The following is a 26,576-nucleotide window of genomic DNA, read 5'->3' as shown; positions in this document are numbered from 1 at the left end:
TCAAACATTTGTGTTATTTTGTCCCTCAACTTGTCTCTTATAACTACTATATCTGAAAAAACATTCCAGACATTAATTACAGAGTATGTTGTTATACATTGAGTGAATGGATGAAGATCAACAGGTGTGAGGAGGAATTCTGTTGGGTTTTTTTTTGCGTTCTTACAACAAGCACTTTGCATCTTTAAAAACTCTGAAAGGTTTTTAGTGACATTCCTGAAGATTTCAAAATATGTGTATTATCTAACAATTTTTTTCTGGTTATTGAAAAAACATTTTTAGATTCCAGTTTGATTCACATGATAAATCTGAATGTTGGAAGTGTGTGCGTACCTCCGGGGAGTCGGAGCTGAGAACGCACGCGGTGGCTGTGATGAAATCTCCGATGAGCATGGTGAAGCCCGGAAGGCCGAGGAAGAAGAAGCGAGGAGAGCAGGAACGGATGATGGTGCTCAAAACATCCTGATGCACATACACAGACACACAGACACAGACACATGTTAACAGACCATTTCACAGTTTTAAATGGAAACATCCCAAATGTGTCCCAGTTGCAGTGCAAGAAATACATAAAAAAAGGAAAGGCATTGTTGTGACAACATTCAAATTTTGCATTGGTGCTAGACTTTGGTACCTTTGGTGTTAATGGCAAGTCCCAATACAACCCATCCTACCTGAGTAGTTTCACCTATGACTGAAAAATTCTTCAACAAAGTGATGTTGTCTGAGGGTTTTTAAAGACATTTTTTTTTGTTTATTGATCCACAAACAGATCGCTGTTTGAAGATAGCTACATCATGATACATGACCAAACTAGGTGGCTGTGACCTATTATTGCTGACCAGACATCAGCCAGATCAGTTTATTAATAGCTCTATTAATGAGTCAACATCATGGCCTGTCAGGGTTTGGGAAATATCCTTAATAGTTAAGGTTATTAATTTGCCTCAGTGATTACCATTCGTACTAGTAATTTAGTCTAAGTTTTTTAGGTAGGACACACTAATTAAAGTAGGACATCTCAACGGTATTATTGCTAACTAACATTAGCTAATGGTAGCATTAACATTAGCTAGCAATCACACCATCCTTGTTCACTGACTAACAATAACAAGTACTGATAAGCAATAAAGATCCAGAGTTGTAGAATCACCTCCTAACAATAACAGGAAACAACTGAATATTATTAACAGTTTGATGGTTATTAATAAGAAAGATGCTCTATTACATTTTAACACGTGCAATATTACTGGCTTGGCACCAGTGACGTACAATGCAATAATGACCATTCCTTCTTTTAAAAATTCCCTGGTCGCAGTGCAAGGAAACTAATGAAACAATCACAATGCTTCTTTACAAAAAATCCTGCACAATTTTTTGGCACTGAACAAAAGGGGGTGAGAAAAATATACATTTCATTTATCTGAAATACATGTTGTGTGTGTTACTCAAAACTAGCAGTGAGATGTCGCTACAGTACATACATGAGCACAGCAGAAACTTCAGATTGGATGAACAAAGGTGTTTAAGTATATCTCTAAACATTATGGTTATAGCTGTTAATGAAAACAGAAATAAGCGAGTTTGCCGATGTCTACAATTCAAATCAACCATCAGTTATTGTTGTTGTTATCACAGTGATTTGGTCCAGAAAAGTTATAGACTTCTTGTTTGCAGTGTATGTAAATGACATCAGCTGAATAAGTAAACATGGAGACAAGCACCCTAGGGAAAGACTCTATAGGAAGCAACTTGTAATTCCTATATTGATATCTATGTAATCAGCCATCAACAACGGCTTGACTTGATACAGGAATATACAGCTATCCTCCATCAGAAGCAAAACCAAGTACCTTAGCATTTCCTTACAGTAAGATTAGATTTTTGCATTTGGTATGAGCACATGGTCTTGTTAGTGTTGTTAGAGGCAAGAAGAAATAGTTGTTAAATGGACCACCATGTGAGAGACCTGGCAGGGTGAAAGCTTTTTCCTCCAACAGGTAGGCTAAGCATTTTAAGTGTGTTGAGGAGAGTATGGCACTCAACAGTACATGTCACTAAAGGACATAGAAAAAAAGTAGGAAAGAAATAGGAGAGACAGACCGAGACAGACACAGACACACAGAGAGAGAGAGAGAGAGAGAGAGAGAGAGAGAGAGAGAGAGAGAGAGAGAGAGAGAGAGAGAGAGGGAGAGAGAGAGAGAGAGAGAGAGAGAGAGAGAGAGAGAGAGAGAGAGAGAGAGAGAGAGAGAGGGAGAGGGAGAGGGAGAGGGGGCAGCAGATGGATTGTTCACAGAGGAGATGAAGAACAAAAGACCTGAACTTTCGAGAGTCCCTTGTATATACACACAAGCAAACCTGTAATTAAAGCAAGAGACAAGGTATTGTTTTGCCGAGGTACAGGCAGGTCAGTGGCAGATGGGTGCTCTTTCAACATTGACATATGCTATACTGGAGAGGGTTTTGCACAAAATGCTCAAGTATGTACAGTGCACTAGCATTCTATACAATAGCACAGAAAGCTTTTTACAGCTTTCCGTGCTATATTTAGAAGGTAAATGGTTCTATTATTCTTCACCAAGAGAAGAAAAACTCTTATTTTAACAACAACAAGACCAAAAAACATATTGGTATGAGAATGCATTAAAACCGTAAGGCAAAAAGATTGTTCTTTCTCTTATCTGAGACATGCGCGTGCATATTTGTGTACAAAGGCAAGGTCCAGGCTACAAACACCTGCCGTCTTGGCCATAAACTTGTGTAAATCGGACAGTTCAAACATCAGCCTGTTTTTTGCTGAACCGAAAGGCACCTTAGCAAACACACATGCACAAAATTTCTTTCTCTCTGCCTCATACACACATACGCACACACTGTACCAGCCTCTATCTGGGACATTAATCACCTGAAGCTTTGGTAAACAGGGAATGCAGGTGAACAAAAGAGGAATAGAATAAACACGCAGAGGCAATCCAACAAGATGCACTGCATGTGGAAAATTGGAAGGAAAAGCTTTAGGATTGAGGGCCCATTTTACCCTCATTTTGCTGGTAATTGACCTCTGAAGCATAATGTGCAGTGCAGTCAGTGGTAATTAGCATGCAGCAAACTGTTGCTTGATTGCCTGAAATGAGCATTTTAGAGGAAGCCGCAAATGTAGAATGCAAAGTGTTTTCCTTTGTATGTGTAGGTAGAGGAGACCTGGATTGAGGTGTGTGTAGAAATGAGAATTGAGCCCCCACATGTGGCTCTGTGTTGGCAATAGGAATGGCCCCTGCATCAACAAAAGGTGCATTAACGTAACTCTGAATAGAGCCACCTCATGCCTTTTCACTTGGCCTCGGCTTGAGGAAATCACGCTCTGTCCACCTGCTGGCCCCCGGGGTGACAGGGTTCAGCCCACAATTACATCGCCCATCGGAAAGTTTTTGTCTCATTTACGAAACATTTCCAACGTTTCCAGTTTAGTATAGGGGCCAGATTTCCTGTTGCAATTCAACACCGCTATCATCACTATGAATATCTGGGGTTTTCCCCCTACAGGCTGTTAGGAACCCACCTGCATAACTACATGGTGAGAGGATTAATCAACAGCCACGTTTGTGGCTGAGAGGTCAACTGTCACATTTTAAATTGGCAGTATATAAACTACACAAGACCTCTTTTTTTGCAGTCAGAAAATGAACTGAGAAAATGCACTTTTCTATGCATGGTTAACTGATGTTTTAAAGGTCCAGTGCTTAGGATTTAGGAGGATCTATTGGCAGAAATTCAAGAAATTAATTCTTATGTTTTCAGTAACTTAGAATAAGCCCTTGATATCACCATGTTGCACCACCATGTTTCTCCAGTAGCCCAGAACGATCAATTCAAACGCTCACTCTACAGGGGCTTTTGCATTTTTATGTTAGCTGAAAGTCACTATAGGTTCTCCGACACACTTGGAAAGGGAGGGGTGAGAAGATGAATCACCACTAGATTCCACTAAAACCTACACACCAGACGTTTAATTTTATATGCATGACTTATAAGTTTTCTGTCTTTGCCAAAATGAATAGCTACATAAAAAAAGCTTATTTTATGTGCGCCACCATATTCCACAAAATATACTGATGACTTGTGCAGTTCAGACAGTAGACCTATTAGACAGATTACTGCTATTGTGCTATGGTCGTGCCTTTGTGAGACCAGTGACCAGAGGATCACAACCAGGACAAAAGCCCTGACCTTAGCACTCTGTTAGATTGAAGGACAATCCCTCAAGGTTATTTTTCTCGAAGCTTATTCGAATTGAATGTTGAGGATTTACACTTGGACTCCCCTTTTGTGTAAATAAAAATGTGGCTGTTTAAGTCACATTTTATCAGCTGATAAACAGGTTGTCGAAAGAAAATTCTCAACCTGTAAATTAAAAAAAAAAAAAAATGTACATACATACTGCATGTAAAAAAACTAAACGCATAATATTTGTTTAAATAACTGCACAATCATATTAGATGATCATCAGCTTGTATTGATGGTTACTTTAATCAAGCAAATTGAAAAATGAGTGCATGAAAAACAGACATATAGTAGTAGAGATATGTATGATGGATTTGTAAAAGTATATGTTTTTTCCTTTATTTGGGTGGGGTAGGGGGTTGCGGGTGAAGGCAGAAAGGAAGGAGGAGGGGGAGAGTAAGAGCCACTTTCTTATGTTAAGCAGGCGTGCGGCTGTCCTCTATTGTGTGGCGTGAGGACTCTTTTCTCCGGCCAATTTGAGCATGCTTCGGTGGCCAGCCGGGCTCTGGCCCCCCCGACGCATTATACAGAGTCACAACAAAAGCTGGAGAATGTTGCCTCGTCCCTCAATGTGCCCCCCTCATTGCTCTACTCTACACTACGTTCCCTGGGCTCCCCTCCCGCTCCTTCACACACTTGCATACACACAGACAGGCAGGCCAGCCCACTCTGGGCCCCTGGCCGACATGTCAGTCTAACGGAGCGCGACAGACGTCAATCCTTAATTAATCACGTATACGCGGCAGGGGCTCAAAACATTATTTAACGACATGGAAAACATTCTAATAAGCTTGTCGCACTGCCAAGGCGCAATAGAGACCAAGCCAGGAGGGCATATATATACACACACACACGCTTGCATCCAAAACACCCCCCACCCACACACAGTTTTATCCCTCTCCTTTGTTTTGGGGGGACTCCATTCATCTCCACTCAGCTTCATCTGGAAGGAAAGGAGCTCAACCAGATTTAAATACAAGGAAGGGTGTGGCTGTGGAAGATGCCAAAACACAGAAGCAGAATCCTTCATCACCACTGGTTGGGCACTCTGTGTTCAAAATCACCAACTGAATCCAAGACTCAACAAAATTAAATCGCAGTGCACCTCTGTGACCTCTGTCCTCATTCTTGTCAGTTACAATCATCATGTTGATATCCTAAATATCTGTAACTGGCACTGGACACATATTAGAAGAAAAGTAAAGGTATACATAATTTACATCAGGAATGAACAGGTGAATAAGAACCACTAAGAGTCACATCCTACAGGAAATAAGTATATGGCAAATTTGGAACTACAAACCATAATTTTCCATTTTTTAAACAGGGCCAATGCACGTACATGACATGAGTTTGACTCGTGCACCATCTAGTGGTGAATAAAAGAACAACTGGCAGCCATACTGTAGGTGCCACCTGCTGGCTGTACCTGATCGTCGCTGGTGATGCCCTTGTGCATGATGTGGTAGAGGTGCACCAAGAAATCACTGTTGGGGAGCACATCCTGGTGCCGGGTCATCATCTCACAGATCAGCTTGTAGGCCTGCAGCTTGCCAGCCTTGTACTCAGCTGGCAGCATGGTGGCCTGTCGAGGGGGGAGAGGTGCTGAGGTCAGTGTCATAATGACGAGCTGAGGACTTTGAAACCTGTCACCACTGGAATTTGTTGCAACCAATTGAATTATGTGTGACCACAGTTGCTGTTCTTCATCAATGAGGCAAATGAGCCTGACTTTAATATGAAACATTATTGTTTCTATGTTTTTGATCAAACAGTACAATTAGATACTGCTAATATAATTATGGTTTAGTCACAACATCTGTTGCCGCTAAAGCTAACCATTCAGTCCTGTTAATTGCTGTTGCTGCTGGAAATGTAATCAATGTGAGCATTAAAGGATTTTCCCAGCGAAACACCGATCACATATTGTTTACAACAGCTGATGTTAACATATTGATGAAGTTGGAAAAAGTAAAATAACTAGTTCAATGAAAAGGCTTTGGATTATGATTATAGGATCCTGGTTATATTAAAAACATTCTGTAGATGTTGACAGAAATCATTATCATCCAATGAACTGTAACACTGGTTAACACAGTTTTGCTTTTATGCCTCAAAGTGTTTCATTATTATGACTGTTGTTTTCTGACTGTTGCATGCTGTAATTTTGTGTTGTTGATACCCTAAAGAGCCAGGAAGCCAGCATTCGAAGAGGAGGGATGAAGGCAGGCTGGGGAGGAGAAGACTGGTTGTCCACACTGATCCCCAGATTGTCCCGAATCTGTAAGCACAAGTTCACTTCTGGTCAATAAACACAGCAATAATGTTCATTTTTTCATTTTCATTTTATTAATTCTTCTTTTCGAACCGAAAAAATAAACAACATAAACTATAACAGCGTAGGCTAGATGCATATACATATTCATACACATACTCACATAGACACCATTAAACAGATGTACATAAACATATAAACATTTACACACATACAGTATATATAGCCCTATCCATATACATGCATCTGCCCCGTCTAAGTAATAAGATAGAAATAAGAACCAGTTAACTTAATATTCACTACGCATTTCTTTATATCATTTTGGTTCGATAAAAAAAGGGAGTAGGCTGAAGTATAAAATACTTATCTAGGCCTATCCCCTGTTACTCAACACTTCAAAATAAGAAATTTTATCTCTATATATAGCCACTTAATGTCAAATAAATATGTATTATTATTAGTAGTAGTATTGTTGTTGTGGAGAAAAATACAGGATACAGTTTATATAAAGGCTTTGTTTCAAAAATGCTAAATCTATTTACATAGATGTAGTTATCTGAAACAGGCAATATTTAATCAACATGAGACCATCAGAACACACCTGTTTTATATGTAATGAGCACTTAAATCCAGCACATGCTATTTTATAGGAAGTCGCTGTGTACTTATAACATAAAAGGCTTCATGTGTTGGTGGTTTCTGCCTCTCCACCTTACCTTGGCCAGCTTGTGCCAGAGCTCATAAAGACAAGAGAAGACCTTGGCATGGATTTTTGGGCAGCGGATACTGTTGACATCCCCCAGGATACCCAAAATCCTCCTCCACAGGACGAAGGCTGAATCGGCATGCCAACCAGTCAGAGTCCCACCCGCAATTATGCTGACATCATCAGCCAGACACTCACTACTGTCTGCATGGTCAGAGAGAGAAAGTTTGGAGTGGTTTGGATTAGAGAATACATTATTTGGTAACACATATTTTCGTAGCTGCTGGTACCTAATGCAAAGTTAATCAAATGTAACTTTTTTAGAGGGTATGGGATTCAGTCAACAAATGTAGAACACCTTTAACTAATGCATTTCAAGCCATCCTGTCATTTTTGAGCAGTTGTTGACCAAATCCTCTCTGTCCATTTTCCCAAATGCATCCAAGCACTCAGTTCTTTGCCTTTCTTTGAAACTGATCAAAGCACTGAAACACTTTTGGGAAACAGGCACGAGTCACATGCATCATCCAAATGAAGGGTTGATTTGTGGAAGGACAGTGCCACCTAGTGGGCAGCGGAAGAACGATGGGGAGTGAAGGGGAGTAAAGGCCAGGAAAATACATAAATATGGAGAGTGTGTGTAGAAGATCGAAGGTGATTAGTAAATGACAGATAATTTTAGCTCATGGAGCAAAATGTTGTCGGAATCTAAATTAAATAGACAAGAATGCACATTTTGTTCCATTAGAATCCAAAAGATTTTAATGTAGATAATCGAGTGATTGAACGGCAACAAAGCAAACCAACATGGATTAGTGTCATGTAGGGAGAGGAAGTTAAGGTAAGGCTGAAAAATATAGGGCATGGAAAGTCAATGGGAATTAGGACTCTGAGATCTATATGATGAGTAACAGCTGGGAAGCAGTACCCAAGTGGTGTGGCATGTGTAAGACAGACTGATGCATGGTGTCGTCCAGGGGGCAGTCCCGCGGGCACTCTGTGTGCACCAGCAGGGCCGGTGAGGCGGGCGGGTTCTGGGGGTAGTGGTAGTGGTTGTGGTGGTGGTAGGACGGGGGTGCAGAGTGGGGAGGGAGGGCAGACTCAGGACCTAAAAACGACAAGGGGAAGGGATAAAATTGGGTTTGAGGAAGGGAGCACAGGGACAAAGGAAGAGTGGCAACTTCATGATGATCACAATGTAGGACAACACAGACAGGGTGGGAAGGGCAGTGGGGCAACAACAACCTCACCATCAGAAATGACGAATGGGGGAAAGGAGGAGGTAAACTGAAAACTGAAGTCTTTAAAGGTATATTATGTAACCTTTCCACATCTGAAAATGTTAAATATTTTTGCTGAGTTGTGTACTTGTTAACCCAAAACTTAGTGGGAGAGAGAAATCCGTCATTTTAATCAAATCAACAGTCTGTTTATGTTCATTTGGTTGTGGTGTCATATTCCCTTTGTGCATGCGTCAGTGTTGCGGTCGTCTCCCAGAAGCAGTCATAAATTGACAGATTCTTGTAGGTTGCTTAAGCCACTATTTTTAAGATACACATTTTAGATCTTGGTCGTTTTTAACTATATATTATAACAGGATGAAGGATTTTAGACATTGCATATCTGGAGTCATCAGTGAAACAAGCTGAGCAAATGTTAGCAGCAGCTGTCCACCGAAGAGAATCGATAAAACACTGATTTTTAACATGGAACTGCTTTATTCAATGTTTTACCGGCTGGTCTGTTTGTTTTGGCGAGGAGGAGAGCTCTGGGGATAATTTTGCTCCCAGTAAAAACCCCATGAATGAGAAACACAGTATTTTAACTTGGAGAAACTTACTGCAGGTGCTACCAGCCACTCGACCATATTGAAAAAAAATGACTGTTTTTTGTTATTGTTTTGACTAAGAGACCCTGCATGGGCAAAAAATTATATATTGTGCATTTAAAGCGGAGGGATCTTGATTATTTTTTGTATGAAAGTAAAAATAACTGCCGTAAACAAGTATTACATTTTTTGTAGAGCACAAGTCACACATTCTGTCAGCAGCTTTAAAAGATTAAATGGCTTAACCAGAGAGGTACTGTATCAGATACTAACTAGCAGATCAAATTTCCTTACTGGGTCACTCAACCTGGCTGTGACTAAACCAGTGAGAGAAACACCGAACCTCAGTTTGATATGGCACACCTCAGTAGAAGCTGCAGTACTACTGAACCACTTATGTAATGTTACTCGTTTTAATTCACAATAGTAAATCTGTGTAGGAAAATGCAGGATACAGTTTATATACAGGCTTCGTTTCAAAAATGCCATTTCCATCTTCATAGATACTGTTATCTGAAATAGCAGGAAGTATTCCATGAACACGAGATCCTCAAAACACGCCTGTAATGAGAACTTAAATCAAGCACTTCTACTTCACATATTTCATGTCAACTATCTTTTTGGATTTAACATAAAACGCTTCATATGTTGGTGGTTCTTGTCTGTCCACCCTACCTTGGCCAACTTGTGCCAGAGCTCATAAAGACGGGGCTCAATTCAAGCAATCTATGGTAAGTCCTGTATTAAACCTGCAGGGACAGGGGCAGTCTATGTCCCCTTAAGGTTGCCTGTATTTTTTTTCCAAACAGATTGTAGTTGTAAGATACATTAACATCTGGTATAAACGGAGGCTCAAAATCTGTCTTGGGTGAGTTCCCATCAGTCCCAGTACCTGCTAGAGCCTCATTATGGCTGAGCAGCAGACTCCCCTGGCTCTGGGGGTCGGTTGTCACGTCCATGTGGGCTGACTGTGTAGACTGAGTGTCAGCTTCCTCATCAAAGGCCTGCCAGGTAACCTCAGCTTCATTGAGGTAGCCGTTGGATGTCTCACTGCTTATACTCTCACCTTGGTTGGGTGGGGACATAAAAAGTGTTAGAAGGTTAACATACTGGCTGTGCAAGAAGACTATAAATCCAAAAGCAAAGAGTGGGCCTTGTTTGATTTAATTGATTAATTTCTTAATTTAAAAACGTACAATTTTTCATGAGGAAATTAAAACACAGCTACACAGAAATGAGAGTTATCAGTTTAAAAAAATAATTATTGATGTAATCTAACTTTTCTCTCTGAGCTTGGGTCTCGTGTGGTTCGTCTGTGCCTCAGCATTGCACTCTGTCTCAGCTGGACTGCTGCTCCGCCGGATGAGGATCTAGGGAAACAGAAACAAACATTAAAGAAGTCATACTTGTGTGGTCATTTCATTACTTTGACATAATAATATGGTAAAAGATGATTCATCTCACCACCGGTGGCTCGCTGCTCTCTCTCCTCCCTTCAGACGTCCTGCTATCAGAGCCACAGGAAGTAGGGGAGTACTCTCTTTTCTGGGCTAAAGTCCAACAGGGGATATTATAAATAGGCAGGGAAACCAAAATTGAGGCATATTAAAATGTTTTAATGTTTTTATTTCTACAATATCTCCTTGGATAGGCAGAAATTATTATTATTGCCTTTTTAATACAAGTAAAAAAATATAAAATTTAGTTTCAAGGCTAACTCTGGCTCACTTACAAATTTTTTTGTTATATGAATCAATGAGCATAGTCCCTGTCAAATAAACCCATACAAGAACAACTTTACCTAAGAAATACTGATTTATGTTATTGGATTATATCAACTAATCTCACAAAGGACTCCTTTTCATCAAGATGAAGAGGTTTTTTAGAGATGGGTATAATGAGGTACTTATCCATAGTCGGTGTATTACTACAGTAGATGTTTAGAGTTTAGAGAAGGAGACAGGAGTAATGGCGCAGAAGCTATGCAATGTACCGCTGTGGATTGGGGCAGCAGCAAATTTATGTTTTTATATTTTTGGCACATAAAATTATCAATATCAGTTTCATTTTATACAAGGGGAACTGAAACCTGTATGTATGATCTCATCAGAACCACAAGAATCCTTTGATAAAAACTCCTGTGTTCTGCAAGGTAATTTAGTCTTTGTGTCAAAGAAATCTGACGATAGATGGATGTAACAGCTTCAGGTCAGTCTGACGGCAAGGTAAAGCAGTGAAAATTTCTAAATATAGCGTATGACAAATTCTGATTTTGTTTTGCTGCTGCCCTGTCCATATTGCCAGTACTCCTGCCTGCTTCCCCAAACTGGAGGCGTGCCATCCACCATCTACTACCCGCAACACACTGATTATAAATAAGTACCTCATACAACCCCACTTGAAATAACCCAACCTATCTCCTTAACCGATGACTTAATAAAATCCCATGTCAGATCAAGGGGGTAATTTCAGTTTAGATCAGAGAAGCAACATGTAGGGAAGTTTGTATATACCTGGTAAAGTGTCAGACATTTGTTGGGTGATGTCAGAGGTGCTGCTGCTACGTGGAAGAGGGCTATCCCCGCCTCCCAGCTCCTCCTCTAATCCACATTCTGACAGCTGACACTCCTCCACATCTGACAGACAGGAGAAAAGGATACACAGAGTTAGACAGAGCCAAAAGACCAAAACAAAAAACATAAAACAAATCTTAAAATGCATTAACTTTAGGATATGTAATTTGTTATCTTTAGGGATTTGAAGAATCAGTATAGATGAAGATTTGACACATTCAGATTAGAACCTTGGAGAGAAATTATGACATGCATGCATGCAGTGATAATGCAGACACACTCTTGTTATAGACCGTACTCCTGCGTATTGCGGGGCTGCTCTTGAGATTTGTAAATTTCTCAATAAGTAAGCACAACACAGTCTTAAGTTGCTGTTGAAACATAAACCTCTCTTATCCAGATACTGTCACAACAGACACAGAAACTGACAGCATGATAACAGATAGTGAAAGACGGATGGAGAGGCAGGGCGGAGGTCACAATCACACAAACACATGCAGCTCTCAGAACACACTTTACCTGAGAGTCTGTGAGAGCAAGCAGAGTTACCAGAAGAGATACCAGGCAAGAAAGAGCTCACAGTGTGGAGCAGCATAGGAACGCTTTTAGCAGCGGGCAAAGCCTCGTATAGATGAACACAGTTGCTGATGGACTGGCTTCGCTTAGCTTCCATCAGGGAAAAAGAAAGAAAAGGAAAACAATAAGAGAAGGACAGTGGAAAAAAGAAGAGGTAAAGGGAAGAAGACAGAATTCAATAACAGCAAAGTTCACAGCTCCATGTAAGTGCTTCAGTTAATAAAACATTCCTGATCAAGAAAGCGGAGTAAATAAAGCACACCAGAGCTTGACCTTCATACGGTCAATGCAGTGCTTTTTGAAATGAATATGAGAGCAAAATACCTGAAAAAATTACAAATATAGCTCTGACAAAGAATGGTAAATAAGTAAATAAATAAGTAATAAGAACCCCAAAAAAATACCCCAAAACTTAAGAGTACATCTGAAAGTTTGTTGAATGTACCGATACAGGGTTGATGCAAACATACTGAAATCATATTACATGGTTTTTACTGTTTTAAGCCCTATCACAAAAAATATTACTCTATTATGTACATTAGGACTGAGCTTTATGTTTAAAATCATAAAAATGCTCCGCATTAAAACATTATTAATTTGATTCTAGCAACAATCAGAAATAACAGAGGGCTTTTTGTCTGGCCAACTGTCTTTAGCTTAGCATCATCTGCACTGTTTTGTGTACCTCTTTAATCCTAATACCGCTTTGAGAGCATGGCCTGTAGAGAATCAAGTGAAACAATACAAGAAAAAGAGAGAGCTGCGCTGAGCCGTGACCGAAGACCAAACCATATTTAAATAAGTAAATCGTGTCTGAAGAAATTTTCATGCAACTAAGCATCACCTCAAAATTAAAGACCCACTATACTTTAAAAAAGACTTTCTAAGACATATTACGGCCTTAAATGAACTTTTCCTGTTTAACTGTGTTTTTCTTTTTTATGTTAAGCACTGTGAATTTACATCTGTGATAAGTGCTATACCAACAAACTTTGCTTACTTATAAGATTTTGAAAATCTAACTCAAGAATTCACAACCATTTAAAGATCTGCTGAGTATTGGTGTAAGATGCATCACACTGACATCTGTCTAGCCTAAAACCTGACAAATACTGGACGCTGATACTGATATTAGAGAATTAGAAATTAACTTTATTTATATAGCACCTCTTAAGACAAAAGTTACAAAATGCTTTACACACTGAAGAAAATGACAACAAATTTGCACCAAAGTTTAACAGATAAAATGAGAGAAAGTAACACAGAATAAAATGCCCCAAATAAAACATGACAAGGTAAAAACTGTAAAAAAATAAATAAATTAATTAAAAATTTAAAAAAACTCCAATTAATAAAAGGCTAAAATATTAAAAAAATATATAAATTTGAACTGACAAATCTGACATAACTTCAAAGTATCACATTCTTTTAGGGTAATTATCCAAAAATCCTGTCCCGAGTTACATTTACTGAATGTATTGCTTCGGTTTCCTAGACTAATTTATTCAGTTCTTATGTATAAGAATAATTAACTGTATACAGACCAAGCCTACTACCCTTTATTTATTTCACCTAGGAGTTTATGTTTTTGGTTCAGTTTGTCTGTTAGCAGGATTACAGAAAAAAACACTAGCCTTATATACGAGCATCGGCCAAAGAAGAGCCTATTCAACTTTGGATCCAAATCATGGGGTGGCTAAGCAAATACTTTTCGCTTCCAATAGAATTGTGAGATAGGGCATTTGTGCATACATGTGGGCATTGGCCTAGGTCTGCACTTATGGAGGGGAAATATAAAATATTCTGGGGAGCGAGAACTGCTCCAACTGGATCTCTGTAGTTGTTAATGAGTACCATAATGAAATATCCAGCCTTTTTCTCCATTGTCAAGACAAGATCTCAAAACAATATTAGTTTGTATTTGCATGCAGAAGTGCAGCCAAGTTTTGACAGTTGTCAATGCTGAGGCATTGGCCATTGTGTCTGGATAGCACTTCAGGCTTAATCTCAAAGAGAGCAATGAAAGAGGACAGTTCTATTCTCTGCTTTCAACACACTTTAATTACGCCTTTCAGTAAGAGAGATACATCGTCTCTGCTACAGCCCGCCACTGCTTCCCATTTATGCATATTAATGAGCATTAATTACACTCTTAATGAAACTATCAAAAACTGCCGTGCAATTGATGTGTGGGCCCTCTCTTGAGGAGTAGGGAGGAGGGCTGCCGGGCCTTTGAAGATCAATGTGGGAGAAATCCAATTAGGCCAAAGAAAGGGAAGGGAATTTGAAGCGGTAGTGTTTAATGTGCATCTTTGCCTGCACGCAGATACAAATAAACAGACCAACAGAATAGGTGCATAAACATGCACATGAGACACATAATAGATGTGTCTGCACACACACACACACACACACACACACACACACACACACACAAACACACAAACACACACAAACACAAACACATCCCTTCTAAGACTTCATCCTTCGGGCACAAACGCATCTGCTCCAAGCTCCTAGCTCATCATTTTAGTACGTTGGTGGTAATTGGGGAGGCGGAAGGCCAGGAAAGGAAAAGGGATCGTCTGTCTTTTATCCTCCACATTAAGATTCTGTCTCGACAAAATTAAGACAAGCAAGACAGGCACTGCAGCTAGTTACTACTCGACTGCTTTCCAGCTCAACTTATAATTAGCCTGCCACATTGCCATCAGATAAGGGGTGTTTATGGTGTCTGAATTGAGGTAATGACAATGAGTGTCCAAAGCTGGCCTTTGACATGCCGTCGGGAGGGGATTGTGCTGTATGCCTTCAATCGAGCTGACATGGAAACATGTTGACATTGGCCAGTGACATGTGAGGGGAACAATAGGGGCCATCTGCTGGCCTCTTTGTCTTTGGTGTTAGGCCTTTCAACGACACCTGGGCTAGGGTACACATGGACCCGTCTACAGGCTTTCAATACGTCTGATAAACCCTGTGGTCTGACGCTGTGCTCCGGAAGCTTATCAGTGCTGTGTTGTTGGTCACACACAAAGCCAGAGGAGTAATTCAGTATGGATATAGAATAACTCATACTCAACTCATACATATGGAAGTTCTTATAAAAACCGCACCTTTTGTATTTCAATTGTGCTGTGATGGTACAGTCATATACAGTTAAATACAACAATATTTTTATCACTAATATTACTTACCAGATGCCTTCTGTCGGACGTTGTTACGGGCTTTCTCTACACCAGGAGCTCCTGACGTAGTGGCAGAGCGAATCCTCATGGGCTCCTGAACTCCTGGCCCACTCTGCTCCCCTTGGTTCCTCCAACTCAGTGAGAAGGAACGCGCCACTGCTGCTGCCTTTTGGGAATCCTGGATCACACCTGACATTCAGAGAACAACACTTGCTGAGTACAGAGTGTATATTTTTATTGATAATCCGTTAATTAATAATCAGATAATTTAGCTTAAAAACATGTCCTTTGAATAATAACACTCCACACTCTGAAGTGGCTGATAGTGGGCTTTGGCGCCCACCAGTGGTAGCATCAAAAATACACACTCCGACTCTGTTATGGATGGAAGTTGGGCAGTTTAAATGTCACAGGTGCTTTTTGTAGCAAACAGGCAAAAAAACTATATAAGGTATAAGGTAAGGTCATATATGGTATTCATTGTACAATGACACGAGCCGAAAAAGGCACATATCTTCATTTGAAAAACTGAAATAAAGAGAATGTTCTGTTTCTTCTAATTGTCAGCACTTAACAGGTATTTAAAAGGCAATTCGAACAAAGGGTCGTGATTATCCATCCAAATTATTTGATTAACATCAATACAGAAATTGCACAAAAATCTGAGCCAAATCTGTTATTTTAATGCGTAAATGTTAAACATTTTATCTTTAAATGTATGTCTGAAGACAACTGGACCTGACATTATCCCAAATGTTTCCAACAATGTTCAAACCCAGAAAAATCAGTTTTTTTTCACGTGGTTGTCATATAACTCTTGCCCCCTCTAGTTGCTGTAATGTCAAATGTCATGTATCAGATGAAATGATAGAGAGTTACTGTAAATGATAGAATGTTGCTGGTATTTTGCAACATAGTAATGCAGATATTTCAGTATCAATCAAGTTTACTACAATGTGCAACTATAACATGCGGCTCATCTCAGCCACCAAGCTAATACTTACTGTACATTATAGCTTTACAACAAAGTCATAAAGTTATTTTTGACTGATTGTTTTGACCACAGATAACAGAGCTGGGCTGCAACACAATTTCATTTTGCCACATAACGTTTGCTGTATGGGTAGACGGCTCACCGAACGGTAAGTTCGCAAATGACGCTACTCAAAGCTGTTTTAGAATCAAATGCATTAGAATCAAATTATATAACATGAATAAACGTGACAATATGTAACTGAATAAAACTTGTCTGTGCATGTTATTCTTGCTGGAGTTACATCAGACAGAATTTAATTAGCTGTGATGGTTGTTTAACAATGATGACAACAACTCCTGTGATACCATGCTATTTCACAATGTTATCAAAAGCCATCTTTTGTCATCATTTTGACTGAATCATCTTGTGGCAGAAATGACATACTCTGTGTTTATAAAAGCTTTATAAATATAATGTAAAAAATATTCTTCCTCATTTGGAGTCAACCGAATTTACTTTTTAAGTGAAAGAAACTAACAACCATCATAAAGTTAAATACGGGAAAAATTAAGGCTTAACTGTAAAGAAACCAGTTTTATCTTCCAAAAAGTCACTTTCAAACATTTTTTCACCCAAATTCTAGCCATCCCAATTCCCAGTCCCCCCCCACCCCCATTTCTCCCCCTCACCACGTCCTCTCTGCTTCTTCTCCTTCTGTTCGCTGAGTTTGTCCAGAGGCAGGTTGGCCATGTCCAGGCCATAAACGGAGCGTGCCAGCACAGCCGTCAGCGAGTCCATGATGCTGGCCCACTCTGTCACGAGCTCCTCCCAGCAGGTAAGAGAGGACAGCACTGCCAGCAGCTCGTCCCATAGCTCCCGGGAGATAAACACGCACAGGTTGGCTCGCACCCATGCCACAATGATGGTCTGAATGTAAGACGAGGAAAAGATGAATTAGCATTGACAGACAGCATTGCAACTCTGAATTCCAGCCTCTGATAGGATGTGACGGCAGAATTCTCACAGTTATTAACCTAATTAGGTACAGTGTCTCTCTGGCATTTGTCCACACACACACACACACACACACACACACACACACAAACACACAAACACACACACACACACACACACACACACACACACACACACACACACACATTGTGCATTATCATGTCAAATTTGGCACCTGTTAACATACCCTAAAAAGTATTGACGCCAAACTTTCAGCAAAGTTGTCTTTTCTTTGGTTTTCCTGTGGCCTCTTCATCACTGCCTCTGTGATCCTCAGTAGTACCTGCAGCATCTGCTCCCTGCACAACACAGAGAGGAAATCAGCACAAAAAAAATGAACCCAAAGAGGAATCATCAAATAAAATTGTCAGATAAATCAGATTTGTACACTGTTCCACGTGTGTTAGAATAAGTCACTGACCATGTCTGTGTATTCATCGTGTGCTCCATGATCATGTGCCGGTAGATGCTGAGAACACCCTTGCACACCTCCACCTGGTTATCCAGGAGTTTAGCTACATCTTGGCATGGCTCCAGCAGGAACACATTGGATGAGTTGGTCAGGAAAACCTACACACATGAGGATGCATAAAGATACAGTGAGCTTGAGCAAACAGCAAGACAACGAAACAAAGTAAGTATGACAAAGTGCATACTAGAAGTATTAGGGATGTATCAGTACACAAAATACATGGATCTGTTTGAAGCCTGGTTTAAGAGTCACATTTAGGTACAGCTGGGGAAAAAACCCAAATGGATAAGAATTAATTTTTTTTTAGTTATATTGAACAGACAATTCATGTGCCTAAGACTGACTGAATCGTCTTTCTGGGGACTGAGGAAACATTTTACCCACTGGCAATTTTAGTAAACTGTGTTCATTCTAAAAAAATAAGGAACACTTTAAACACTTTGGTGTTACGCTGTACGAACACTGAACACTTTCCAAAAGGCAACAAGTCACAACAGGCCATCAAACTGAAAAGCATTACTCATGCTTTGAAACTGAAAATACCAAAATATATAGAAGAATGAAAAATAAGATTTGTGCATGTGTTTCAATTAGATCCGCGTTCATGATATAAAAAATCTTTCCTGCCACATGCCATCACACCGTACAATAACAAATAATAATCTGGTTCATTACATACTGTCTATGCACTTTATGTGTTTTTTATGCACACTGTTCATTGCACCTTATTTGTTTCATAGCACCAACATTTTTATACTGTATATTCATATTTATTCTGCATTGGAATTCTATTCTACTCCTTATACATACTCCTTCTTTAGACACTTTTTCTTTAGACACTTTATTTTTTATTGTATTTTATTGTATTTTTATATTTTATTGCTTGAAGTATGCCTAGGTTGTTCTTTTTATTTAATTGTGTTGTCACTGTCTCTGTGTGTAATGCTGCTGCTACGCTGTAATTTCCCAGCTTGGGATAAATAAAGTATATCTATCTATCTATCTATCTATCTATCTATCTATCTATCTATGATCACATGACTGGCACATCTGGGTGATGCTGTATGTGCATTAGCATGTTGGATGTGTTTCTGTTCACATACCCTATAACACTGGAGCAATGCTGACAAATTGTCTCTGTCTGTTGCTGTTGTAGCTGTTCAGGAACCCACAGACAGGTCTTGAAGCATTGTTGCTAACAGTGTCAAGCTTAAAGTTTCCCAGGTGGAACTTGCACTTGTGAACTTTGGTTTCACATTACATTACGCATCAACCTACATACCGTGTAGTCTGCATGCAGACGTGTGCACCATACTGTGACCCCTGTACTGTGATGGTTCAATAAGAGTATGTGAACTGTTACACCTCTATTTAGTATTGCTGATTGTAATAGCCAAATACTGTGATCTGATGGACATAAACACACTGAACAGACCTGTAGTGTGGGCTGGATACCAGCCTTGACATCCCTGTTCTGCTCCTCAGTGAGAAAGCCACGACTGATGGCGCTGCTGAACGAGTAAGTCCTCCCCCAGCTGGACGACCGTCTGTGGCCGTGACTCTCTACCATCTGGTAGAAGGAAAATAAAATAAAAACAGAATGCATCAAATTCAGAATGAGTGTATATATTAAAAAAAAAAAAAAAAGAATCCCAGTTTAAGCATTATATATCTTTGTACTGTATTTAATTGAATCTGGGTTGCAAATCATTTGCAAAACATTGCATTCTGTTTTGTTTTTTCCTTTTTGCGGAATCAGGGTTGTATATACTTTGCTAAAATGTATACACATGGCAGTCTCATTCGGAGGTTTTACCTGTGCGTGCATGTTGTTAGTCTCTGTGCTGAGTATCTGTTCAGAGTGATCATCCACTTCATCTCTCTGGGTAGTTGTCTCAGGCTCTGTCATGAAGCTGGGCTTCTCCTGCAAGATCCACTTCCTGTACACTTTAATCACCTTCCTGGTTGCTGATGCCTCACAAGACGGCAGTAGGAAGGCCTTTGGGGGGAGAAAAGAGACTTTTAATTTAAACTATTACAGTATGATGGATAGTTTTAAAAGGTTTCCTGGTTATATTAACAAATGGCCAGCAGAGGGCACCACAGTACAGGTTATCACAGTGTCACCATCCAGTCTGCATCATAATCATGACCTCAAAATGAAAAATGAAAATACCTGCAATGTAATTCACTTTTATCACATCAAATAATGAAATATTACTTGTTGACCCTTTACCTGGTGGAAGACCTCATTGACAAAATTCACATTGTCTCTGGTGGACAGCAGGATGGCGTGCACCATGTCATAGACATAGCGGTGCTCTTCCTCAATGCTACACAAACTGGAGTCGCTGTGCCGTCGATCTGACAGCGTGCTGCTGTTGGAGTGGCTCTTCTCAGGCTCCCCCGCTGGCCCGTTCGTATCCCCATCTGATGTCTTATCCTTCTCCTTCTCCTGGCTGCTACTGCCTGCAGTGACAGTCTGGGCACCACGGAGAAAAATGAGAGTCTCTTAGTATGCTGCAGGGCTGCTTCTGCACAGTTAAATAATTGGACGCCAGAGTCTCATTGACTGGAAATTCCTCATTCGATTAGCTGTGTTTTGTGGTCATTTCTGTAGGGAATGAGCTACTGAATTGGTCATTACTGTAAATTGATTCCCAACTCCATGCAATCATAACGATATTTATTTTTATGATTACTGTAACTTTATTTACTGTCAGGTAGGACAAAGTGGCCAATACCCCCTAAAGCAAGAAATCTACAGCACTGTACAGTATATAAACCTCTCTATGACATTTAAATGCTGAAATTGATAATGTATATATTTATACATTGTGTTATGAATATATATTTTCTTAACAATTACTGATATTTTAGTATGAATATTAGTGCTCAGGGGTTTTGCAGCAACATTCTCAACAGCCCATCCCCTCCTACTTCAGTAACATTATGAGAAATCAATAGAATGGTTCCCTCGGGCTCACCTGGATGAGTTTGGGGATGACCTCGGTGCCGTTCTTGGCGCTCTGCGCTGCAGCAGCACTGCTGACGTACTTCTTCTCCAGGAAGAAGGTGACCAGCCAGGTGATGAAGGCCACACGGGGTGCCAGGTACTGGTCCCTGGTGCAGAAGGTGCTCTCATTGTTCCGCGTCACTGGCACATACAAGGGTTTTGGTCTGTGGTGGGGGAGGTCTAATGGAGCAATATAGTGGGATGGAGAGTAAAGGATGGTGACAGGGGGAGGGTTAAAGAAAGGACAAAAGGAGAAGAGTGCGAGAGAAAGACAAAGAAGAGACATTAAATGTCATCTATATATCTATTATTAAATAATTTCAATAATATAATCTTGGATCTGAATAAGCAGCTCGTTTATTATGATATTAATGTTATCATATTGCTCACCTTGTTTGTGTAGTTAAATTAAAACAGTCACAGCATTTTTTTTAAATTAAATTAAATTAACAGCAGTTTTACTAACTGGCTAGCAAAGTAACTTAAGGTTAAACTTTTGGTTTCAAAAATCAAAAGTTAACTTATATTGAACGATTCTACCTTTAGATATACAGCTTCCTTACTTTGCCCTCCCCTTTTTACAGAGAAGAGCCATTCACTAACTTAATTAACTAACTAACCTAAGATATATTTATGAATATTGTAAAATATTGTTACTTAAATATTGTTTCGGCATGTAATGATCTAATAAAAAAGTGGTAAATGGTACAAATATAAAATTGTGTTAATATTATTTTTACCCCAATATCAAAATGTTTGTTTCACACTAAACTCATCTCTTATTAAAAGCTTACTGTGTCCATGTGCTTCAGTTTGTTTACTCCATTAACTTATAACCTCCTCTGCAAATTTTCTATGCACATGTCATTTTCTTTCTGTGTGACCTTAAGTACTATTATGCTTGACGAGAATACAAGTACCTGTATGCTAGTTTTCTGAATACAAAATATAACATGTGTCACACTAAGATGTTGCTGCCCAAACAGCAGCCCTTGAGTGTAAGTATATTTACCTTTAGAATAGAATGTACGTACACCATATGTCAGCTTACCTAATAAAGGCTTGTAGAGATTTGTAAGCTTGGTGAAGGAGGGGAATAGATGTGGAAGGTAGTACTTCTTGAAAAGGCTGAAGAGAAACCTGAAGCCTGTGTCCTGGTTCTCTTTGTTCCTCCATTCTAAACTGGATGCCTGGCAGACAGAGCACAAAGGCAGACAAGGTCAGGCTACAGGGAGAGGAGATGGTTCCAGCATCACTCAGAAAGCAACAGTATATTGTTTGCAACACAATACTTTGAAGGTTTCTCTCACAAACAGTACACAAAAGGGAAAATTGTTTGGGATTCGAGGACATAAGATTAACCGTCTTAAACTTTACACACTTGGCAACTGATATTGTACTTTCATCTTACTGGTGTACAAGATGGGGATTACACACTGCCCAGGTACTAACATCAACACCATGTCCCTGACAACACATACAATGTGTAACAAACATCATGGAGGAATGTGTTCCATATATCGTTAATGCATAGTTTGTTTAGTAGGTGTGGAACAAAACACAGATCTGAAACGATTCAGTAAATCCAGCCAAGGCAAACTGAAAATATCAATTCATATGATCATCTTAAGGACATGCCGTTATTTTGAAATTCCTACAATATGGTAAAAAAAACATTAGCTCTTCTTTTAATATACTTTTATTTAAAAAAACGGATTGGAGCTTTTTTGTGTTTTTTGTTACATCCCCAATTCCAAAAACTGCTTTTGTTTTTTGTAAATATAAACTCTGAATTCATAATTGATGTTCTTGTATTTTGTTATTATTGACATTTTACACAGCATCACTTTTTGGGAATTGGGGTTATAAAAGGGAATGATATCATCTCATTTTGATCACAGTCTCAAAAAAAATTATAAAAAGCATATGGCAGATTCTGTGAAATCAGCAAATATTGTGTTTTAATGTTTTATTTTGATGAAACTTGTGATTCCCACCACTATTGTTGAGACTGTTTTTATTTTAAAGTGCTGTCTTTCCAGGAACATTTGAAAGAGAAATTACTCTTCAAACAGTATTGGATAATCTGGCAAAAGGTTGTTCAGCCTTTTCCAAGCATAATTAATTATTACCTGGATGACCATGTACTTCAGCAGGGTTTCGAGGATGTAACAGGTCTGGTCATCAGCAACCTTTTCTCCTACCACAGCTGGAACCAGCGGGGTTATCTCCTCAGGCACCACCTTGGCTGCTCAGATTGACACATACAGACCCGAGTTAAGTGTAAGGAAGCGAGAGCTCCCCACTATGAAGGAACCTTCACAATCAGATTTTACTTTGGTATGTTGTAGGTGACCACACTGACCATTCTCATGATTTAGAATTTGTCATTATGAATTCACACATGTAGAAACATTCATATTCACCATCAGGGGGGTTGGAGAAGGGGTTGTAAATGATGGTGTCAAGGGTGCAGGGCCCTCTGGAGGAGGGCACAGCAGGGAATCCTGGCACCAGACAGGCAAAGATAAGGAACTGCTCCTCAGCACAGTTGTCCCTCAGGGCCTGCAGCCACAGCAGGAAGAGACGGATCCCCTCACAGCGGATCTAGAAAACAGGAGATTGGGATTTATTAAGAGATACACAAAATGAACGTTTTAGTGCATCTTGTGTCTGAAAAATGGCACTGAAATTAATTACCTTGAATGAATTTCCAGTGTGTAAAAGCTTTTTCAGAATAGAACCTGAGAGAAAGAAAAAAATTAGAGCTGTCAAAGATTTTTGCAATCCAAATGTTCAATGGAAGTATGCTACACAACAAGCAGAGACAGGACAAACAGCACAAAGCTGACAGGGAAGGAACTGCTTGTCATCTCCACAGAAGCAAATTGACCTTGATGGCTTGTCCTGAAAACCTAGTGTTGAGAGTGGCAAGGCTTCACATTTCCTTGATGAAAATTAACATCAGTTGGCGGCGACATGCATTCATGAAGGCAAACTGGTTCCGCTGTAATCAAATAAGACATTGCTCTGATTGCTAAATACCTAAGGCAGAAGAGGTCTCTGTGTGTGAGGTAGGACATGCTCTTGACAGCCTGCAGACAACACTGTTCTTATGAGGTCCCTGTAGCCTGTTAAGACATTTTGGCTAGTTCTCATAGGGATTTTAAATTTAGGATTAAGTATAAAATTGGGATTATGTTAGGTTTATGTTAGACTCCAGAGATGTGTTTTAAGTCTTGATCAAGAAGGCCCTTAACTGAGTGTATGACCCAGGCATATTTAAAGCTACTATGTGAAGCAATTTACATGTATTGATTGCTTCTGTGTTGCCTATGTTGGAATTGTAATGTAACTTAAAAACTAAGACCATCCCTGACTTTCATGGTTGACTATGCAGCCTGTGGAGTGATTTCTATTTCAATGACTCAATATGGTTGCAGCATGAAAATCCAAAGTGTGTGCTCCTCTCTTCTCTTCCTCCCTTTAGCAACAACTGCAGGTTAGCTTAGAAATAGAGCCTGATAGTACCCACCACAACATAAAGTCTAACACAAATATGTAAGCACAAAAAAAGTAAAGTAACTAGTGAAACCTGTTAGAAATCAGTGTTGTAATCAATGTCGGGCAAAAAATTGCGTCAGCATTGTGTTTGACATTGTGCAAACACCTTTGTTTAGTTTTGGTGATCAAAATTTACCCAAAGTGGGCAGTTTTCCTTTTGGAAAAAAAGCCTGGCTTAATTCCCTTAACCTGTTGCTCACAAAGTTATTGCTAGCAAAATACTATTCGAGTACATATGCTAATTCACTAGCTAGCCGAATTAATTCACCATGCTAGCTAGTGAATTAGCTGATACTAACGTATGCATTATGACAAACAGTGTTGATATCAGCCAATAATAAATTATGTTACAAAAAGGTACAACGGTACAAAGCAAAGGTGTATAACTAACGGTTGCTTTCCACTAGCCAAGAGTGATGCAAGACAGGGGTGGCCAACTTATCTAAACTAAGCTAGTTATCCATCTAGCTATATCTCTCAGCTAGGCAGCTAGGCAGCAAGGATCTCCCATAGGTTGATTTTTAAAGTTAGCTGAAAAAGTAATTTTCAAAAGACAAGTTAGTCAGTGTCATAGATCAACATGATGATGCATGAACATGAAGTCAACATTATTCCAATAAATAATGTTCAGTCTCATGTTTGTCACGTTACTGTTTTGGCTGATGCAAGTGCAAGCAACAGGATGCTGACTGCAATTCTCTTTAAGCCATGGAGAAGTGGATGAGGTTTTTTTTAAAGGATAGGACAGCTGATGTGTTTCCTTGTGAGTGTGTTTATAAGTGTGTTTGTCTGGTGTTTTTATGCTGTCCTCATCAGGTTCAATCAATAACATTTCTTTGTTGGGAACAGAAAGAGATTTCTTCAAACATCCTGGGCTCGGGACAGAAGGAATTAGAAGTAAGCAGACAAAGGAAGATAACAAGGTGTTAAGATTCCCTTCAGCTTCTAATAATCTGTGTCAAATGTCTGTGACCTTGTGATCCTCAGTTTAAAAGGACAAAACCACCACAAGTCATTTGTGTCATTCCTGACAACAAGGAATTTGTCCAGGGGCAATGAAATGCTTTCAGCTTCATGCAACCAGACGTAGAATGTGATAAAAAAAACAACCTCCCTCAATTCAATTTAAACTCAGGTATGGTGAGAAGCTATCTAGCCACCACAACACATTCTTCAAAGGAGTACATTGTGAAAGCATCCTGAAAGCATCCTGAGCAATGACACATGAACTGATGAAGAACATTCTATGGCAGTTCAAGAAGAAGCCAAGAGGCTGCCTTAAGCCTGTGATGGTTTGTTGTCCAATGACCGATGAAAATGGTGAATTTGTCTGAAGCATCCAACTCCAGATGAGCCTTGATATTTGGAATTACAAGCCGGAGGGGAAGGCCAATCTACAACAATGATCTAGACCGTGGCTGTTTAGCTGCCAACGGCTGACAAACAACAGTTATAATTGGGGTTATCGCTTCTTGCAAGGGGTTTTCCTTTTTTGTGTGGGACTGAAATCATGGCAGCATAATTCAATTACTTATTTGCATTTCAAATGAAGTGCTCATTTGCATTTCCCATTTACATCCCCTTCTAAGACTAATTATTTTCTCTTCATTATGAAAGGCTTAGGCTTGGCTGTGGTGGCCATTTTTGTCCTGAAGTGTATCTTAGAGGTTACAGAAACATAAGGACACAGACGCAGTATATAACTACCTGTCGGGCGGAACAGAGAGAAACAGCTTAGCATTCAAGTATTTCTTATGGTGAATTAAAAAAAAAAAATCAATACATACCTATACTGTGAAACTGCCATCGGTTGTAGATTTTCTCAGGCAGATGTTGTAGAATTTTCTGATGGAAAACGAGAGAAAATATGATCGAGCAATAGAAGATTCGCTTTTTTTATTTTAGTCTTTTTTATTTGGATACACATATGGCTGCATAAAATCCAGATTATGAAAAAATTATAAATATTTCAGGAGAGGATTTTAACACCAGACCTCGTCTCAACATCAGAAAGAAATCATAAACACACATCAAAAATCAATTAGACATCATGAATTCAATTCTCTAACAAGCTCTTAATAACCTGTTCTACACATCATAATAATTT

At 39.5% G+C, this 26,576-nt stretch overlaps 1 protein-coding gene across 2 annotated transcripts in view; it reads right to left on the bottom strand.

Moving 5' to 3' along the window:
• ralgapa2 (Ral GTPase activating protein catalytic subunit alpha 2) overlaps positions 1-26,576 on the bottom strand; it is a 100,685-nt gene that overhangs the window by 48,407 nt on the left and 25,702 nt on the right. Inside the window, exons 4-26 of one of the 2 annotated variants that reach the window (XM_059352781.1) lie at positions 26,257-26,314; positions 23,606-23,649; positions 23,332-23,512; positions 23,038-23,153; positions 21,957-22,095; positions 20,877-21,085; positions 20,126-20,371; positions 19,706-19,888; positions 19,325-19,459; positions 17,839-17,987; positions 17,605-17,716; positions 17,093-17,330; positions 15,437-15,616; positions 12,183-12,329; positions 11,604-11,726; positions 10,555-10,640; positions 10,370-10,460; positions 9,983-10,156; positions 8,191-8,370; positions 7,273-7,466; positions 6,464-6,562; positions 5,711-5,866; positions 334-462 (exon numbers count right to left, since the gene is read on the bottom strand). In XM_059352781.1, coding sequence (XP_059208764.1) covers positions 334-462; positions 5,711-5,866; positions 6,464-6,562; positions 7,273-7,466; positions 8,191-8,370; positions 9,983-10,156; positions 10,370-10,460; positions 10,555-10,640; positions 11,604-11,726; positions 12,183-12,329; positions 15,437-15,616; positions 17,093-17,330; positions 17,605-17,716; positions 17,839-17,987; positions 19,325-19,459; positions 19,706-19,888; positions 20,126-20,371; positions 20,877-21,085; positions 21,957-22,095; positions 23,038-23,153; positions 23,332-23,512; positions 23,606-23,649; positions 26,257-26,314 — 3,369 coding nt within the window. The remainder of the gene's footprint in view (positions 1-333; positions 463-5,710; positions 5,867-6,463; positions 6,563-7,272; positions 7,467-8,190; positions 8,371-9,982; positions 10,157-10,369; positions 10,461-10,554; positions 10,641-11,603; positions 11,727-12,182; positions 12,330-15,436; positions 15,617-17,092; positions 17,331-17,604; positions 17,717-17,838; positions 17,988-19,324; positions 19,460-19,705; positions 19,889-20,125; positions 20,372-20,876; positions 21,086-21,956; positions 22,096-23,037; positions 23,154-23,331; positions 23,513-23,605; positions 23,650-26,256; positions 26,315-26,576) is intronic. The other variant, XM_059352782.1, reaches the window with a different exon arrangement.

The sequence above is a fragment of the Centropristis striata genome, chromosome 16 (genome assembly GCF_030273125.1).
Source record: "Centropristis striata isolate RG_2023a ecotype Rhode Island chromosome 16, C.striata_1.0, whole genome shotgun sequence".
NCBI lineage: Eukaryota > Metazoa > Chordata > Actinopteri > Perciformes > Serranidae > Centropristis > Centropristis striata.
Note: the sequence above shows the minus strand (reverse complement) of the source record. Positions and strands in the feature narration are given on the sequence as shown.